At 49.7% G+C, this 19,595-nt stretch overlaps 1 protein-coding gene across 1 annotated transcript in view; it reads right to left on the reverse strand.

Annotated features, from left to right (window-relative positions):
- The window catches only part of CTCF (CCCTC-binding factor), a 63,192-nt gene that overhangs the window by 25,576 nt on the left and 18,021 nt on the right, over positions 1 to 19,595 (reverse strand). The window contains exon 5 of the mRNA XM_073578412.1: positions 13,991 to 14,111. Coding sequence (XP_073434513.1) covers positions 13,991 to 14,111 — 121 coding nt within the window. The remainder of the gene's footprint in view (positions 1 to 13,990; positions 14,112 to 19,595) is intronic.

Consider the following 19,595-nt stretch of genomic DNA (forward strand, 5'->3'; position numbering starts at 1 on the left):
CGCTTACCAGGCCTGTCTTGGCCAGTCTACAGCGATCAAGAGAACGGGAATTCCTTCTTCCTTTATCTTTTTCACAACTCTCGGAATCAAGGGAGAGGCGGGAAAAGATAAGGTAGCTGAAACTGGGACCATGGGATCACTAGGGCATCGTAACTGATGGCCATGGGATCTCGGGACCTGGCTACGAACTGAGGAACCTTGTGGTTCATCCGAGATGCCACTAGGTCGACGTCCGGAGTGCCCCATCTCCTGCATATTTGATGGAAGATGGCGAGATTGAGAGACCACTCTCCTGATGCAAGACCTTGACGACTCAATATGGGCTGCCCAATTTTCCACCCCTGGAATGCGAACGGCTGAAATGGTAGGGACTTGACGTTCCGCCCATCGTAGAATTTTGGTCACCTCCGCCATGACCTGTTTGCTGCGAGTCCCTCCCTGATTTATGCAAACCACGGCAGTAGCGTTGTCTGACTCAATGCGTACTGGCTTGCCGGCGAGGAGGGACTGTCAGCAGAGAAGGGCAAGAAAGAATGCCCTGATTTCCAAGAGATTGATGGGGAGAAGGGCTTCCTGAGCGTTCCAGCGACCCTGCACGGTGTGATGAAGGAAGACCACTCCCCAACCCAAGCGACTGGCGTCGGTGGTGATAACCTGCCACCGGAGCGGGAGAAATGACCTCCCGCGCAGGACTGAGGCGGATAACGTCCACCAAGTCAGAGATTGCCTCACTTTGAAGGGCAGACGCACTGGACGATCCAGGGCGGCTGTCTTCTTGTACCAGGCGGACAAGAGGGCCAACTGAAGGGGATGGGAGAGGAACTGGGCGCACGGCTTCCATGGAGGCAACCATCTTCCCTAGAACCCTCATGCAGGACCGTAAGGGCAGAGGGACTGGTCGCTGTAGAGAGCAGATTCCTTGGCGGAGAGACAAAAACTTCCCCTTCGGAAGGAAGATCCAGGCCTGGAACATGTCGAACTCCATACCCAGGAACACCAAGCGCTGAACTGGGGTCAGGGAGGATTTTTCTTTGTTGACTATCCAGCCGAGACAGGCCAGAGTGTCCTGCAGGCTTGCAGTCTCAGCGGGACGGCCCCTTGATCGCGAGATCGCCCTGGTAAGGGATTATGAGAATCCCCTTGGAGCGAAGAATGGTCATGACCGAAGCCATGACCTTCGTGAAAACTCTGGGGGCAAACGCCAGACCGAAAGCAAGGGCCGTGAAATGATAATGATCCTCCTGGATTGCAAACCAAAGGAATCTCTGATGCTGCACACAAACAGCAATGTGGAGATAAGCATCCTGGATGACTACAGAACAAAAATTCTTCTGGTTCCATGGAGGCGATCACCGAGCATAAGGACTCCATCCTGAAGTGGCGGATCCGAACTTGGCTTCAACCGTTTGAGATCCAATATTGGACGGAGCGATACGTCTTTTTTCGGGACTACAAACATGTTGGAGTAGAACCCTGAAAACCATTTGTTCCAAGGAACGAGAACAATTACTACCCCTGAGAGAAGGGAAGACACGGCCTAAATAATCCCTAGGACTTGAGACGGGAGTTTTGGCGGGAGAGACAGAAAGAAGCGTCTGCCTGGGGAGGGAAGAAAATTTGATTTTGTCCCCCGACGCAACTCTCTCTCACCCAGGCGTCGTTAACCACAGAAAACCATGCGTTCCTGAAGCGAAGAAGCCAGCCTCCCACCCTGGAAAAATTTCCAGGTGGGGATGACCCATCATTTGGAGAACCTGTGAGAGCGGGACCCTGAGGTCTTGGAGGAGCGGCCTTTGGGCTTCCAGTGAGGTGCAGGTTTGAAGGATGGTTTCCTTCTCTCCCCAGGGGCTGACGAGCGATCCTGCTGGGAGGAATTCCTGGACGAGAAGGATTGAAAGGTACGAAAAGGCAGGGGCCCTTTCCTATTGAAGGGACGTTTGGGCTTTGACTGGGGAAGAGAGGTACTCTTCCCCCTGGTAGCATCTGAAATTATTTGTTCTAGCTTTGACCCAAAAAGTCTGTGACCCTGAAAGGCCAGATTGGTGAGTGACTTAGACGTTGGATCTGCATTCCTCGCCTTCAACCAAAGGATGCGGCGTATAGCAATGATGTCACTGCTCGCTCTGGCGGAACAACCACCCGCATCCAAAGAGGCGGCCAGAAGATACTTGCCGGCGTGAGCAATCTGGTCTGCCAAATCCGCCAGCTCCTCCGGAGGAGCCGATACTATGATGCTATACTATAGGTATGTCCATCCACCCAGCTCTCCTGCTGTCTGTCTATGAAGGACACACAGTGCGTCACCCAGCTTTGCACATAGACTTGCCTCTGCACCTAGCATTCACATGGTATGTCCATCCACCCAGCTCTCCTGCTGTCTGTCTATGAAGGACACACAGTGCGTCACCCAGCTTTGCACATAGACTTGCCTCTGCACCTAGCATTCACATGGTATGTCCATCCACCCAGCTCTCCTGCTCTCCTGCTGTCTGTCTATGAAGGACACACAGTGTGTCACCCAGCTTTGCACATAGACTTGCCTCTGCACCTAGCATTCACATGGTATGTCCATCCACCCAGCTCTCCTGCTGTCTGTCTATGAAGGACACACAGTGCGTCACCCAGCTTTGCACATAGACTTGCCTCTGCACCTAGCATTCACATGGTATGCCTTTCAGCTAACCCCAGCTTACCCCAGTGTTATTTATGACCTTGTTTACTCTGGCTTGATCATATACATCTGGTCCACTCTTAATTGTCTGGCCAAGATGAGCAGAGACCACTCCTCTCTGCTTCACACCTGACTGCACTTAGTTGTACATATATTGCAGAGTACAAGTCTGCATAGACTTCAGTCTGCATTGTGATTGCTATAAGTGTGTGCTAGAAGTGTGAAGATTAATTTAAGAATTAAAACCAGAAGGATGTATACAGACTGTGCCCTGCTACCTGCCACCATCGCACTCTAACAAGCATCTCTATTCTTCCGACAGGTATGTCCATCCACCCAGCTCTCCTGCTGTCTGTCTATGAAGGACACACAGTGCGTCACCCAGCTTTGCACATAGACTTGCCTCTGCACCTAGCATTCACATGGTATGTCCATCCACCCAGCTCTCCTGCTGTCTGTCTATGAAGGACACACAGTGCGTCACCCAGCTTTGCACATAGACTTGCCTCTGCACCTAGCATTCACATGGTATGTCCATCCACCCAGCTCTCCTGCTGTCTGTCTATGAAGGACACACAGTGCGTCACCCAGCTTTGCACATAGACTTGCCTCTGCACCTAGCATTCACATGGTATGTCCATCCACCCAGCTCTCCTGCTGTCTGTCTATGAAGGACACACAGTGCGTCACCCAGCTTTGCACATAGACTTGCCTCTGCACCTAGCATTCACATGGTATGTCCATCCACCCAGCTCTCCTGCTGTCTGTCTATGAAGGACACACAGTGCGTCACCCAGCTTTGCACATAGACTTGCCTCTGCACCTAGCATTCACATGGTATGTCCATCCACCCAGCTCTCCTGCTGTCTGTCTATGAAGGACACACAGTGCGTCACCCAGCTTTGCACATAGACTTGCCTCTGCACCTAGCATTCACATGGTATGCCTTTCAGCTAACCCCAGCTTACCCCAGTGTTATTTATGACCTTGTTTACTCTGGCTTGATCATATACATCTGGTCCACTCTTAATTGTCTGGCCAAGATGAGCAGAGACCACTCCTCTCTGCTTCACACCTGACTGCACTTAGTTGTACATATATTGCAGAGTACAAGTCTGCATAGACTTCAGTCTGCATTGTGATTGCTATAAGTGTGTGCTAGAAGTGTGAAGATTAATTTAAGAATTAAAACCAGAAGGATGTATACAGACTGTGCCCTGCTACCTGCCACCATCGCACTCTAACAAGCATCTCTATTCTTCCGACAGGTATGTCCATCCACCCAGCTCTCCTGCTGTCTGTCTATGAAGGACACACAGTGCGTCACCCAGCTTTGCACATAGACTTGCCTCTGCACCTAGCATTCACATGGTATGTCCATCCACCCAGCTCTCCTGCTCTCCTGCTGTCTGTCTATGAAGGACACACAGTGCGTCACCCAGCTTTGCACATAGACTTGCCTCTGCACCTAGCATTCACATGGTATGTCCATCCACCCAGCTCTCCTGCTCTCCTGCTGTCTGTCTATGAAGGACACACAGTGTGTCACCCAGCTTTGCACATAGACTTGCCTCTGCACCTAGCATTCACATGGTATGTCCATCCACCCAGCTCTCCTGCTCTCTGTCTATGAAGGACACACAGTGCGTCACCCAGCTTTGCACATAGACTTGCCTCTGCACCTAGCATTCACATGGTATGCCTTTCAGCTAACCCCAGCTTACCCCAGTGTTATTTATGACCTTGTTTACTCTGGCTTGATCATATACATCTGGTCCACTCTTAATTGTCTGGCCAAGATGAGCAGAGACCACTCCTCTCTGCTTCACACCTGACTGCACTTAGTTGTACATATATTGCAGAGTACAAGTCTGCATAGTGATTGCTATAAGTGTGTGCTAGAAGTGTGAAGATTAATTTAAGAATTAAAACCAGAATTGAACCAGAAGGGAACTGAAGGTAACTGGACACAGTCACTGTAAACAATGTTTCTGTTTGTTTTCACTTTCACCCCAATAATCCTTCACTTTCTGCTAATTCCCCTAATCCCTACTCCTAGTAAGGAACTGTTCATCTCTTCTTCAATCCTCCCCATCCACCTCACCTCCGCCTCAAAACTGTTCCTTAACATACAATCCTCTGTCTCCAAACACAGACAGCCCCCTCATGCCCTCTCCTGCTAACACTTTCTCTGCTCCTTCTCACTGCTGGTGATATCTCTCCAAATCCTGGTCCTCCTCACCACATTCCCACAGTCATTTCTACCTCCCATCCACGCTCTATCACAACCTTCCGTAACCTCTCCAACCTTATACCCATTCACCCAGCCCCCGCTTCCCCAGTCCCACTAACAGGAGCTCTGTGGAACGCTCGCTCTGTCTGCAACAAGCTTTCCTACATCCATGATCTTTTTGTTACTACCAAACTCTCCTTCCTCGCCATCACCGAAACCTGGCTCACCCCTTCTGACACAGCCTCTCCTGCTGCACTTTCGTATGGCGGCTTCCACCTTTCTCACACCCCCCGCCCCAGCAGCAAACATGGTGGAGGAGTTGGTTTTCTCCTGTCAGATACCTGCTCCTTCACCCCAATCCCACTGCCACCCTCTGTTACCCTCCCTTCCTTTGAGGTGCACTCTGTGCGCATCTACTCCCCCTCCAACCTCCAACTGGCTGTCATCTACCGCCCCCCAGGGCCAGCCACCACCTTCTTTGACCACTTCACCACCTGGTTACTTCATTTCCTTTCCGCGGACATCCCTACTATCATCATGGGCGACTTCAACATCCCCATTGACACTTCCCTCTCAGCTGCCACTAAACTTCTATCTCTCACTTCCTCCTTCGGCCTCACTCAATGGTCTTCTACAGCCACCCACAAAGATGGCCACACACTGGACCTCATCTTCACCCGCCTCTGCTCCCTATCTAACCTCTCTAACTCACCTCTTCCTCTCTCTGACCACAACCTGCTCACATTCTCTTCCCTCTTCACTCCATGTCTACAATCCCCACCCCACAAACTTTCACACCCTCGCAGGAATCTTAAACACCTTGACCTACACTCATTCTCCGAATCCCTCCTCCCTCTTACAGATATAAGTTCCTTACACAATGCGGATGACGCTGCCGCTCTATATAACACCACAATAGCTGTAGCTTTGGAATCCGCTGCCCCACTTACACATACCAAAACTCGCAAAATCAACAGACAGCCCTGGCACACCAGCCTGACCAAAGAGCTGAGGCGAGCTTCCAGGGCTGCTGAGCGCAGATGGAAAAGATCCCACTCCAACGAGCATTTCATCGCATTCAAACAGTCCCTCACTACTTTCAAGACCACACTCGCCACAGCTAAACAAACCTACTTCTCATCTCTCATATCCTCCCTGTCTCACAACCCTAAACAGTTATTCAACACCTTCAATTCTCTCCTCCGCCCCCCAGCACCTCCTCCCTCCCCACTCATCTCAGCTGAAGACTTTGCCTCATTTTTCAAGCAGAAAATTGATAACATCAGGGACAGTTTTGGTCAACAACCCCCAGAGCCCTTCCTCCCGACTTCCCAGCCCTCCACCTTCAAAACCAACTTCTCCACCATTACAGAAGATCGACTCTCCACTCTACTCTCAAGATCACATCTCACCACCTGTGCACTCGACCCGATCCCATCCCACTTCATCCCAAACCTCACCACAGTCTTCATCCCAACCCTAACCCATCTCTTCAACCTATCACTAACAACTGGTGTTTTCCCCTCAAGCTTTAAACATGCCTCCATCACACCTATCCTCAAAAAGCCCTCTCTTGACCCATCCTCTGTATCTAGCTATCGCCCTATATCACTTCTCCCATACGCCTCCAAGCTACTGGAACAACACGTCTACCTTGAACTGTCCTCCCATCTCTCTTCTTGCTCCCTCTTCGACCGCTTACAATCTGGCTTCCGGTCACACCACTCCACTGAAACTGCCCTTACTAAGGTCACCAATGACCTCTTAACTGCCAAGAGCAAGCGACACTACTCTGTCCTCCTCCTCCTGGACCTGTCGGCTGCCTTTGACACAGTGGACCATTCCCTATTATTACAGACCCTCTCATCCATCGGCATCACAGACTTGGCCCTCTCCTGGATCTCATCATACCTAACAGACCGGACATTCAGCGTCTCCCACTCACACACCACCTCCTCACCTCGCCCCCTATCTGTCGGAGTCCCACAAGGTTCAGTCCTAGGGCCCCTGCTGTTCTCTATTTACACCTTTGGCCTGGGACAGCTCATAGAATCTCATGGCTTTCAGTATCATCTTTATGCTGATGACACACAGATCTACATCTCTGGACCAGATATCACCTCCCTACTAACCAGAATCCCTCAATGTCTGTCCACTATTTCATCCTTCTTCTCCACTAGATATCTGAAACTCAACATGGACAAAACAGAATTCATCATCTTTCCCCCATCTCACGTGACCCCCCCCTACGAACCTATCAATTACAGTAAATGACTGCCCACTCTCCCCAGTCCCACAAGCTCGCTGCCTCGGAGTAATCCTTGATGCTGATCTCTCCTTCAAACCACATATCCAAACCCTTTCCACTTCCTGCCGACTTCAACTCAAAAATATTTCACGCATCCGTTCATTCCTCACCCAAGAATCTGCAAAAACCCTAGTCCATGCCCTCATCATCTCTCGCCTTGACTACTGCAACCTCATGCTCTGCGGCCTCCCCTCAAACACTCTCGCACCCCTCCAATCTATTCTAAACTCTGCTGCCCGACTAATCCACCTGTCCCCCCGCTATTCCCCAGCTTCTCCCCTCTGTCAATCCCTTCACTGGCTCCCAATTGCCCAGAGACTCCATTACAAAACCCTAACCATGACATACAAAGCCATCCACAACTTGTCTCCTCCATACATCTGTGACCTCGTCTCCCGGTACTTTCCTGCACGCAACCTCCGATCCTCACAAGATCTCCTTCTCTACTCCCCTCTTATCTCCTCTTCCCACAATCGCATACAAGATTTCTCTCGCGCATCACCCCTACTCTGGAACTCTCTACCACAACATATCAGACTCTCACCTACCATCGAAACCTTCAAAAAGAGCCTGAAGACCCACCTCTTCCGACAAGCCTACAACCTGCAGTAACCACCGATCGACCAAACCGCTGCACGACCAGCTCTACCCTCGCCTACTGTATTATCACCCATCCCTTGAAGATTGTGAGCCCTCGCGGGCAGGGTCCTCTCTCCTCCTGTACCAGTTATGACTTGTATTGTTTAAGATTATTGTACTTGTTTTTATGTATACCCCCCTCACATGTAAAGCGCCATGGAATAAATGGCGCTATAACAATAAATAATAATAATAATAATAATAATAATAATAATGATGCCCTGGCAAAGTATTTTGGCCCAGGAAGAGACAGACTTCGCCACCCAAGTGGACGCGAAACTGGGGCAGAGGGAGGCACCAGTCAATTAGAACTCCGATTTGGCCAACGACTCAATATGCCTGTCCGTGGCATCCTTAAGAGGACGCACCGTATGGCAGAGACAGAACTGTGTTTGAGGGCAGGCACGATACCAGCGGGTCCACCTTAGGGGACTCAGCCCATTTACTGACAAGGTCTGTACTAACGGGATACAGAATGTCTAGCTGTTTAATTCCGGGGAACCGTTTTTCAGGATGCTCCCAGTGTTTGGCCATAGTCGCTTCAAACTCTATATGAATGGGAAAGGTCCGAGGAGGACGTTTTACCCGTTATAATCAAACGGAGTGTTCCTGAGCGGGAGCCTCATCCTCTTTTACTTTAAGGGTCTGCGTAATTGCCAAAATAAGGCTATCAACCATGTCCTGCAATCTTGGAGTCTGGTCCGAATCAGACTCCGATATGGACTGGAAATCCATGTCCGACCCCGCCGCCTCCTCCGAGGTGGTATTGGGAGAGCGGGGAATACTGGAAGATGCAGAGGAGCCCGGGGAGCACGATGAGTACCTAGAGAGCCCTCTTTTTAGACACTTCCCGATTTGTCCCTGTGAAGGCCGCGGTCAGGTGTGTGCAAACCACACTGGGAGGCGTTCGGAGCACTGGTGGCAGCAGATAGATTTGGAAGACGTTCCAGGGCCTGCGATATTTTAGTCAGGTCCAAGACCGACAGACATGGCAACAGCCCACTCAGGGGGTGGGGGGATGAGTGCTCTCATCCCGGGTGATAGGGTGCTCCTGTGGTGCAGACATATTGGAAGGACGGCAGGTCTGGCAGAAAGGGGACGGCTGACCTGAAGGCCACTTTGATTGACAGTGGTTGCAGGTGTAATGAATTACCGGGGGTTTATAGGGGAAGCGAGGAGCCCCTGCAGGGTTGGGCATAGGTTGAGCCTAGGATACTGCTGAAGAGGAGTATAGAGGCAAAGGCGAGGGAAGGGAAGGAGCAGAGCCTACCAGATGGCAGCGATCAGCAGAACAATGGAAAGCTGTGTCCCCCCTGGAATGATGAATCTTCCCCAGCAAGAGGGTGCAGGATGAGGCAGGAAAGGCGGCGTTTGCAGCAGACGGCGCAAACTGACAGAGCAGAGGATGTAAAATGGCCCCAGGGACGCAGATGCAGCTGCACTCTGCAGAGTGTGGCTCATTTTCGGCCTGAGAAAGTCAAAGAAGGGATCTGATAGGCTGGTGTGACGGGGGCGTGGCCTGCTCTGAAGGTCTGCTGACAAAAGTGAAAGCGCCCTCGCCATTGGAGAAAGGGGGCGTGGACAGACCGAGAGACACAGGGGAAGATGGAGCTCTTCTCCCCCTGACGCTGGGGGGATAATAGAAAATAGGCACCAAGGGATGCACGCAGAAGGGGAGGGGAACCAAAAAGAGCGCTAAAACAAGCACTTGGCTGGGAGTGCACCCTGATGTAGGAGGCGCTGTCGGCCTGTAAAAATGCTGCATCTGTGAAGAAGCAGGTCGGTTCCTATGGAGGGACCAAAATAAAGGAGCTCTGCAGTGTGCTCTCCCAGAAAGGAGAGGCACGGGGTAGCTGCTGGAAAGGGCACCCAACCGCAGGAGGAAAACACTAAGAGGGTCAACGTGGTATCCTTAATAAGGACCGAAATGAGGACTGATCCTGCCTGTGGGGAAGGTAACATACCTACCTGCAGGTGAGTCCATGAAACCTCTTCACAGCAGAGGATCATGTCAGGAGCCCTCGGGTGGGAGAGGGTCACTGGAATCGGAGATCCTCCTTTCCACACCATCTCTAGACGATGCAGAAGACGGTCTCAACCCCTTACAAGAAGGGGGAAGGCCACCGCTGGTGACCACCATCTTCCTCTCAGCCCTCTCCAAGGAGAGGGGTGAGGAGGGGAAAAGGCAAGGACATGCCACCGGTAATCGCCCAGAAGCACCCCAAAGGGCGACAGGGGATAAAGTCCTGCCTGCGGGTCAGAGTGTGGGCATTGTGGGTAACACCACACTGCTCTCTCGGTCGAGGACATGTGGGAAACCAGGGTGAGACATTAAACCCTGTTACCCTAGACGATGAACCTGAAAAACAAAGGGAAAGGATTAATAAAAATACAAACAGGGTAACTGTAAGAGAAAAAAACTGGATCTTGGAACAGATCCAGGTCTGCCTCCTACAGACACTAAGCTTTAACGGAGTTGCTTTGTGCCGGTCGGTCGGTGTATACTGCTGAGGAGGAGCTAGTTTTCTTTTTTTTTTGCATAGTGTCAGCCTCCTAGTGACAGCAGCATACACCCATGGTTACCTGTGTCCCCCAATGAAGGCTCCAAGAAAGATTTTACGGCAAGTACCAAAAATCCCTCATTTCGGATTATAAGACGCTCCGAATTTAAGACGCACCCCAAATTTTGAGGAGAAAAATAGAAAAAAAAAAAATGTTTTAACAGGTAGTAATTAGAGATAGTTGAACCCGAACAGCTAAGTTCGGCGTCCGTACCAAACACCTACTGTTTAGGGCACAGACACCAAACACGGACTTCACCAGGAAGTTAGTGTTACTGTTCGGGTGCCTGAACACCGGGTGTTTGTCACGCTGTCATGTGAATGACAGCACGGCAAACACCGCTTCTGATCGGCGGTGAAATCCTTCCCACTGGTCAGAGCGCTGCGATTCCCACACTGTCAAAACACATCGTGAGCGCTCAGCTGTGATAGGAGGTATAAAGTTTACCACCGGTCACTGGTGTCAGCTGATGGGACTACTGCTTCCATCATCCGACACCTACAGTCGCTAATAACAGTGAAAGCAGGAGCAGCGGATGGGAATATTAATCCGCCACTCTTGCACTGTAAATAAATAAAAACTCACAGCTGGAGGCTGCAACCCTCAGCTGTCAGCAAGGCTAGTTATCAAGAATAGAGGGGTCCCCACGCTGGGTTTTTAATAAAAAAAAAAAAAAAAAAAAGGCCTGGGGTCCCCCCCATTTTTGACAACCAGCCATTCTAAAGCAGACAGCTAGGGGTTGGTATGGGGCCATGGATATTGGCACCCCCAGCCTAAATCTAGCAGCCTGCAGCTGCCCAGAAAAGGCCCTGTAGCAGTGGCAAGTGGGGTGATAGTTGGGGGGATGTTGATGTCACCTTTGCATTGTCAGGTGACATCAAGTCCAAAGGTTAGTAATGGAGAGGAGTCAATAAGACACCTCTCCATTACTAACCCCATAGTCACATTGTAAGAAAACACAGACACCCAGAAAAAAGTCCTTTAATTGAAATAATGACACATACTCCTTTAATAACCTTAATTAAACCATACTTACAACACCTCGCCTAATTCCACCGAAGTCCTCGATCTCCAGTAATAAAACTAAAATAAAAACAACAATATACCATACCTGTCTGTTGTTCTGTCCCACGCCGTAATCCATGTCTGGGGGATAAAACAGTTTTCATCCTGGTCGGTGCCAAGACGCGACCGTCGAGGCTGAGAACCACACTGTTAACTGAGCGGCTGCAAGTGCGGCCTCAGTGACCGGTGATGACGTCATCGAGGTTATGTCTGGTCACTGAGGCTCCGTTCCCAGGCTGGCTGAATTGCAGTGACCTCGGTAACATCCCTGCTAGCACCGTGAGAGTTTTTCCTCACAGTGCTAGTGGGAATCTCACCGAGGTCATCGCAGTTCAGCCCAGCTGGGAACGCAGCCTGTGACGTAACCGCTCATTCAGTTGTTCTCAGCCTGGATGGTCGTGTCTTGGCACCATCCAGGTTGAAAACTATTTCTCCCCAGACATGGATTACGGCGTCTGACAGAATGATGGACAGGTATGGTATATTGTGGTTTTATTATTTTAATTTTATTACAGGAGATTGAGGGCTTCGGTGGAATTAGGCGAGGTCGTAAGTATGGTTTAATTAAGATTATTAAATGAGTGTCATTCTTTCAATTAAAGGACTTTCTTCTGGGTGTCTGTTTTCTTACAATGTGACTATGGGGTTAGTAATGGGGAGTGTCTTATTGACGCCTCTCCATTACTAACCTCGGGGCTTGATTTCACCTAACAATACAAAGGTGACATCAACTCCCCCCACCTATCACCCCCACCACTTGCCACCGCTACAGGGCGAAGAGCCGGGTAAAGTGCCAGAATTGGTGCATCTAATAGATGTACCTTCACTGTGCAGTTGCGGGCTGCTATTTTTAGGCTGGGGGGGCAATATCCATGGTCCCTGACCAGCCTGAGAATACCAGCCCCCACCTGTCTGCTTTAGCAAGGTTGGTTGTCAAAAATAAGGGGGGACCCCACGCTTTTTTTAAATTTATTTAAATAACTAAAAAATCAGCATGGGGACCCCTCTATTCTTGATAACTAGCCTTGCTTAAGCTGACAGCTGAGGGATGCAGCCCCCAGCTGTGAGTTTTGCCTGGCTGGTTTGCAAAAATACAGGGGAACCCACGCGGTTTTTATTTTTTTTTATTTTTTTTTTTATTTACAGCGCAGGAGCAGCTGATGTACACTCCCATCCGCCGCTCCTGCTCTCACTGTAATCAGCAGCACTTGTCGGATGATGGGGATGAGTAGTCCCATCAGCTGTCACCAGTGACGGGTGGTAAACTTTATACCTTCGATCACAGCTGAGCGCTTACAGTGTCTTTTGACAGCGTGGGAACCGTGCCTGTCTGACCAGCGGGGACGATTTCACTGCCGATCAGAAGTGGCGTTTGCCGTGCTGTCATGCACGTGACAGCGTGGCAAACACCGGATTTTCGGGCCCCCATTCAAGAGAATGTGCTCCATGTACTGTTCTGGTACCCAAACTTTTTATAACTGTCCGCCCGAACCCCAACATCCAGGTGTCCGCACATCGTTAGTAATAATATAATGAAGCACAAACACCTGAAACCCACTGACACCCGGAGACAACAGTAACAGGTCTCTTCCATTACTGTACAGGAATCCAAAGGGAGTTTGTAGCTATATTCCGCGCTGCCGCTTTAGTCAAATTCCAGGAGAGTGCTGTATGATTGCAGTGGTTTTATTCTACGCGTTTCAGGGGTCTCATGCCCCCTTCATCAGGAAATACCACCTGTGGTATTTCCTGATGAAGGGGGCATGAGACCCCTGAAACGCGTAGAATAAAACCACTGCAATCATACAGCACTCTCCTGGAATTTGTCTAAAGCGGCAGCGCGGAATATAGCTACAAACTCCGTTTGGATTCATGATTTCTTTGGTCGCTGAAGACCTGTGGATCTGCAGCAGCCGCTACCTACACGCTCTTATCTCATCCTAACCAGGTGAGCATATTTCATGATATACTGTCTCTTGTAACGTGGATAAGACCCTATTGCGCTTTTTTGTCTCCCCCTTTTTTTTGCAATAATTACTGTACAGGACACAGACCATGTCTAGAAAATGCTATTAAAAGGGGTTATTTGCAAATATCAAATTACCCTAAACAATTTTATAGGGCATAGCTTGCCAATTGCTGTGAGTCTGACCACTGGGATACCCACCCAGCAATCCAGAAACCTTGGCTCTGGAGAACACCATGGTGGAAAAAAGTAGAGGTGCACGAGACTGCTGGAAATTGCAGAGCGCTGTACTGTGATTTTTCCAGCATTCCTCCACTTTATTCAACATGCGTCTTTGGAGAGCCACGTTCTCTGTATAGCTGGGCGAATCCAATTATTCAGACCACCAGAAATCTATCCCTTATTCCATTGAGAGAGGATTGCTTACTATTTTGGGAAAACCCTTTAAAAGCCAAACAATATTCTTAGTCTATTGTTTGCCATATACATACAGCTGCTGTAATGTGTGCGCTATGAAAGTATTGAGGCGGTGGTGGGTGAACTTACCTGAATGAGTTCTCATGTGCCGCTTCAGTTTGTAGGTGTCTCTGCTGGCGTAACTGCACAAACTGCACTGAAAAGGACGCTCCCCGGTATGAGAGCGAATGTGTCTTTTCAACTTGCTTACCTAATCAACAGAACAAAAAAAGTCCAATTTTTAATAGTAGTTAAGTCTTAGTCACTCTCTATGAGGAGTCGGTTTAAAGGGAACCTGTCAGCAGGATTGTGCAGATTATCCTACAGACACTGTCAGGTTGGCACCGTTATACTTATTGTATTATAAAAATGAAACCTCGGTTGATGAAATCCATCTTGTGGTCATTTAATCTTTATTTTCAGTTTTCAATTATATGCTCGTGCTCCGTGGGGTGGGGCTTTGTGGTGCTCTGCTTAGCTATTCATCTGTATGGCTTCTGACAGGTCACAGTTCCCTCAGGGATTTGCTCTCTATTTTACATAACATTCTATATATTGAGAAAAAACAAAACAAAACACCCCCAGCAGGCACGCCTACAGCATGATCACATGTAAAGTGTGCATATATTTCTTAGTTAAGTAGTGCAATAAATTTAAACAAAAAACAAAACAAAAAAACCCTCCTTCAAGATGGCACCGCCCGTGCAGTAGAAGCCATCGGTGAAAAAAATTGCCCCCTCAAAGATGGCACCTGTGCAGTAATATCTATCCAATCGCCGATACATGCCACTGAGCATGCGCAGCCAGCTCCATCATAGGAGACTTTTTTTTAATTTAGCAAGATGGCGATCACCGATAGCTGCTTCTGCGCAAGCGGCGCCATCTTTGAGGTTTTTTTTCCCTTTGCAAAAAATGTATTTATAGCACCAATGAACTTAATTATATGCACATTTTACATGCGATCATGCTGTAGCGAAGGCGCCGCCGTCTGCTGAAAGTTTTTTTCTTCCTTTCAATATACAGATTATTAATTATGTAAAATAGGGGGCAGGTCATTGAGGGATCAGTGACCTGTCAGAAGCCATGCACATGAATAGCACGAGCATATAATTAACAGAATACTGAAGATACAGATTAAACAACCATAAGACAGATATCAACCAAGGCATAATTTTAATACAATAAGTATAACGGCGCAAACCTGACACTGTAGATTACTCAGCACAATCCTGCTGACAGGTTTCCTTTAAAAAGGAGAAAATATAGACAGCCTCATGGATCTCTATTGGATCCTTTCTTTATTTTGCAGTGCACACACCCGTGAGACAAAGGTCAAATGAAATGGTCGATTTCAAACAAAAAGTTTCAGTGAAACAAGCAGTTTTCTTTTCGAATGATGATCGGCCAACAAATGTTCGTAATCATTCAAAATACCTATCAAGCACAGTGGGGATTTTTTGGCCAGTGATCTGCACTGGATATGTCATTGGCTGGAAAAATAGGGATTTTTGTGTACTCACCGTAAAATCCTTTTCTCCGAGCCAATCATTGGGGGACAAAGACCGTGGGTGTTATGCTGCTTGCCACTAGGAGGACACTAAGTGAACACAGAAAAAAGTTAGCTCCTCCCCTGCAGTATACATCCTATCGCTGGCTGAGATTTCCCCAGTTCGGTGAAAAAGCAGTAGGAGCATTAAACCAGTAACAATAACTATGTCAAAACCTAAGAATGCTACAGTGAGCCAATAGGCTAAAACAGGGTGGGTGCTGTGTCCCCCAACGATTGGCTCAGAGAAAAAGATTTTACGGTGAGTACACACAAAAATCCATATGTCTCCTACGCTTCATTGGGGGACACAGACCGTGGGACGTCCTAAAGCAGTCCCTGGGTGGGGAGCAAACAACTGCTAATACCCCATGTACCACTGTGGTACTGCCGATTGCAGGATGTGTCTGCCAAGCGCTGCATCCGCAGAGGCCTGAGAATGAATTTGGTAATGTTTTGTAAAGGTATGCAGACTGGACCAAGTCGCAGCCTTGCAGACTTTTCTGCCGTCGCCTGGTGCCAAATGGCTCAAGAGGTGCCCACTGATCGGGTAGAGTGCTCCATAATCACTGCTGGGACAGGTGTGTCCCTGACACGGTAGGATTCCTGAGTAGCCAAGCGAATCCACCTGGCTAGCGTGGCTTTTGAGGCGGCTACACCCTTCCTATGCCCCTTTGGAAGTACGAACAGAGCATCTGACTTGCAGAAGGGAGCCGTCCGCGAGATGTACCGTCTCAGAGCCCTAACCACATCCAGGGTGTGGAGGGCCTTCTCAAAGCGATGGACTGGTGCCAGACAGAAGGAAGGCAAAACAATTTCCTCATTGAGATGAAAGGAAGAGACAACTTTAGGCAGGAAAGACAGGGACGTCCTGAGAACTGCCTTGTCCTGATGAAAACTCAGGAACGGAAGACGGCAGAACAGGGCCGCCAATTCCGAGACTCGTCTGATCGACACAATTGCCACTAGAAAGACCACCTTCCAAGAGAGAGGACGGTTAGTGGTACAACCTGCAGTGGTTCGAAAGGAGCCTCCTGTAAGGCTCCGAGAATCAAGATAAGGTCCCATGATTCCAAAGGCCTTTTAAAGGGAGGCGCCACATGGGAAATTCCCTGAATGAACGTCTTCACCTGAAGTTTGGTGGCAATTTTTCATTGGAATAGAACTGACAAGGCTGAAATTTGGCCCTTGAGCGAGCTAAGCGCGAGGCCTGATAATCCGGATTGTAGGAATTCCAATATGGAAGCAATGGAAAACACCAGAGGGGATCGACCATGGTCCTTGCACCACGAGAAGGTGGTTTTCCAGGTGCGGTGATAAATGTGCATGGACATGGGCTTCCTAGCACTAATCATGGTGGAGATCACGTCGCGAGAAAAAACAGAATGTGCTAAAATCCAGGATTCAACAGCCACGCAGTCAAAGACACGGCCCCGGAGTTCTGGTGGCAAATCGGGCCCTGTGAGAGTAGATCCATGCGATCTGGAAGTCACCAGGGGACGTCGGCGACTAGTTGTACTAGTCTGCGTACCATGCCCGGCGCAGCACTCTGGCGCGACTAGGATTACTGGTACTCCCTCTGCTCTGATTTTCTTGATGACCCTCGGGAGCAAGGGAAGAGGGGAAAAAAAAAAAAAAAAAAAAAAAAAAAGTATGGGAGCCGGAACCGGTACCACGGCAGAACTAGGGCGTCCGCTCCGATGGCACATGGAGCGGGTAATGAATCGAGGAACCTTGTTGGTTTAGTCTTGAGGCCATGAGAGCCATATCCGGAGTACCCCAGCGATGGCAAATCTGCTGAAAGACTTCCGGATGAAGAGACCACTCTCCTGAGGCAAGGCCTTGGCGACTGAGAAAATCTGCCGCCCAGTTGTCTACCCCCGGGATGTGGATTGCTAAGATGGGCGAATGGTTGGTCTCAGCCCAATGGAGGATGTGACTCACTTCGTGCATGGCCATCCTGCTCCGAGTACCCCCGTGACTGTTGATATACGCCACAGCCGTGGCGTTGTCGGATTGGATCCTGATGGGGTGACCTGCGAGGATATGGTGGAAACTCAGTAGGGCTAATCTGATCGCTCGTACCTCCAAGATGTTGATGGGGAGACGTGACTCTCGAATTGACCAACGACCCTGTGCGGTGTGGTGACGAAAAACTGCACCCCAGCCCAGAAGACTTGCGTTGGTGGTCACCACCGAACATCGTACTGGAAGAAAGGACTTCCCTTGATTCAGGGAGGATTTCAGTGTCCACCACTTCAGAGCTTGTCTGACCCGCAGGGACAGAAGGAACCGATGGTCCAGGGAGAACGGGTTCTTGTCCCAAGTTAACAGCAACGCATGTTGTAAAGGGTGGAGATGGAACTGTGCGAATGGGACCGCTTCCATCGCTGCCACCATCTTTGCGAGAACTCATGCTGAAACGAATGGAGTGAGAAACTGGTCGGGAAAGAGTCCGCGCTGCCTGTTGTAAGGCTCGGGCCTTTTCTGGAGGGAGAATGACCAACCCGGGGGAAGTGTCCAAGATCATTCCCAATCAGGAAATCTGCTGGGACAGTGTTGGGGAAGACTTTTCGAAGTTTATCTTCCAACCCAGGCGAGAAAGTATTTACTGTGATATCCACAGATTCCTCGCAGGCTGGAAGGGACGGACCCTTGATCAGCAGGTCGTCCAGATACAGCAGTACCACCACTCCCCGAGCATTAAGTATGGCCATGACAGCCGCCATGACCTTGGTAAAGACCCTGGGGGCGGTGGTGAATCCGAAGGGCAAGGCAACGAACTGGAAGTGTTCCTCGCGAATTGCAAAACGCAGGAACTGCTGGTGGTATGGGCAAGTCGATATGTGAAGGTAAGCATCTTTGATATCGATGGATGCTAGGAACTTTCCTTTTTCCATGGAGGCGACAACTGATCGGAGAGATTCCATTCGGAATCGCCGTACCTTGACAAACTGATTTATCAGCATGCGGCCCAGTATGGGCCGCATCGTTCCGTCCTTCTATGGAACCACAAAAAGGTTTGAATAAAAACCCCTGAACCTTTCGTCTTGAGGGACTGGAATGATGACTCCGTCCCTTTGCAGCGCATGAACAGCCCGAAGGAAGGCTGTTGTCTTGAGAGGTGAGGACCGGAAAAAACATGTCGGAGGAGGGGAGGGGGGGCAGAAAATTCTATTTTGTATCCAGAGGACACCAGCTCCCTGACCCACTCGTCGTGGACGACCGCGAGCCAGGTGTGACTGATTGAAAGTAGACGACCACCTACTTTGTCAGTGTCCGACGGATACCGCTACAAGTCATTGTGTAGAGGATCTATGGGATCTGGCTCCCCTAGATCCAGATGCCCTTGGTCTGGGCTTCCAAGAACGGTTAGATCTTTATGAGACCTGGGGACCTCTGTCTCCACGCGGGGACGGACCTGATCCGGAAGAGAAGGTTGTGGAGGACCAACTGGAATTGTTGCGAAAAGGTCGAAAGCGAGTCGGCTGTTCATTCCGAAACGGCCGAACAGCCTTTAGTTGGGGAAGGAATTTACTTTTCCCCCCGGTAGTGTCAGAAATGAACTGGTCCAGTTTGTCTCCAAACAGGCGACCAGTTTGATAGGGCAAAGAAGTCAACGATCTTTTGGAGGTGGAATCTGCCCGCCAGTCACGTAGCCAAAGGGCTCTTCTAATGGAGACTGCATTAGCGGCTGCCTGAGCAGCGCAATTAGCGGCATCTAAAGAAGCGTCCACTACAAAGTCCCCTACGTGAATATCTGCCTGGCGACACTGGTTGCCTCCGGAGGAAGATTGCTACCTTGGACGGCAGTAATTCAGACTTCCGCCCAAGCGGCCATTGCCTTAGCCACCCAAGTCGCCGCAAAAGATGGAAAAAAGTGCCGCTCCTGAAGCTTCAAAAACTGAGCGAGCGAGATAGTCAATTTGACGATCGGAGGGGTTTCTGACTGAAGAGCCCTCAGAAACAGATAGGAGGATTTTAGAAGACGCGATATAGGAGGGTTCACCGAGGGGGAATGTAACCAATCCCTCATTAGATCTGGGGCAAAGGGGTATTTAGCCTCGAAAGGCTTTTGCCCTGTGAACCGTTTATGTGGCAGGTCCCTATGTTTTTGGACAATGTCCTTAAACTCCGGATGGCTGGCAA

Source organism: Dendrobates tinctorius, unplaced genomic scaffold (assembly GCF_039654945.1).
Source record: "Dendrobates tinctorius isolate UK_male_01 unplaced genomic scaffold, ASM3965494v1 ptg000059l, whole genome shotgun sequence".
NCBI classification, from domain to species: Eukaryota; Metazoa; Chordata; class Amphibia; order Anura; family Dendrobatidae; genus Dendrobates; species Dendrobates tinctorius.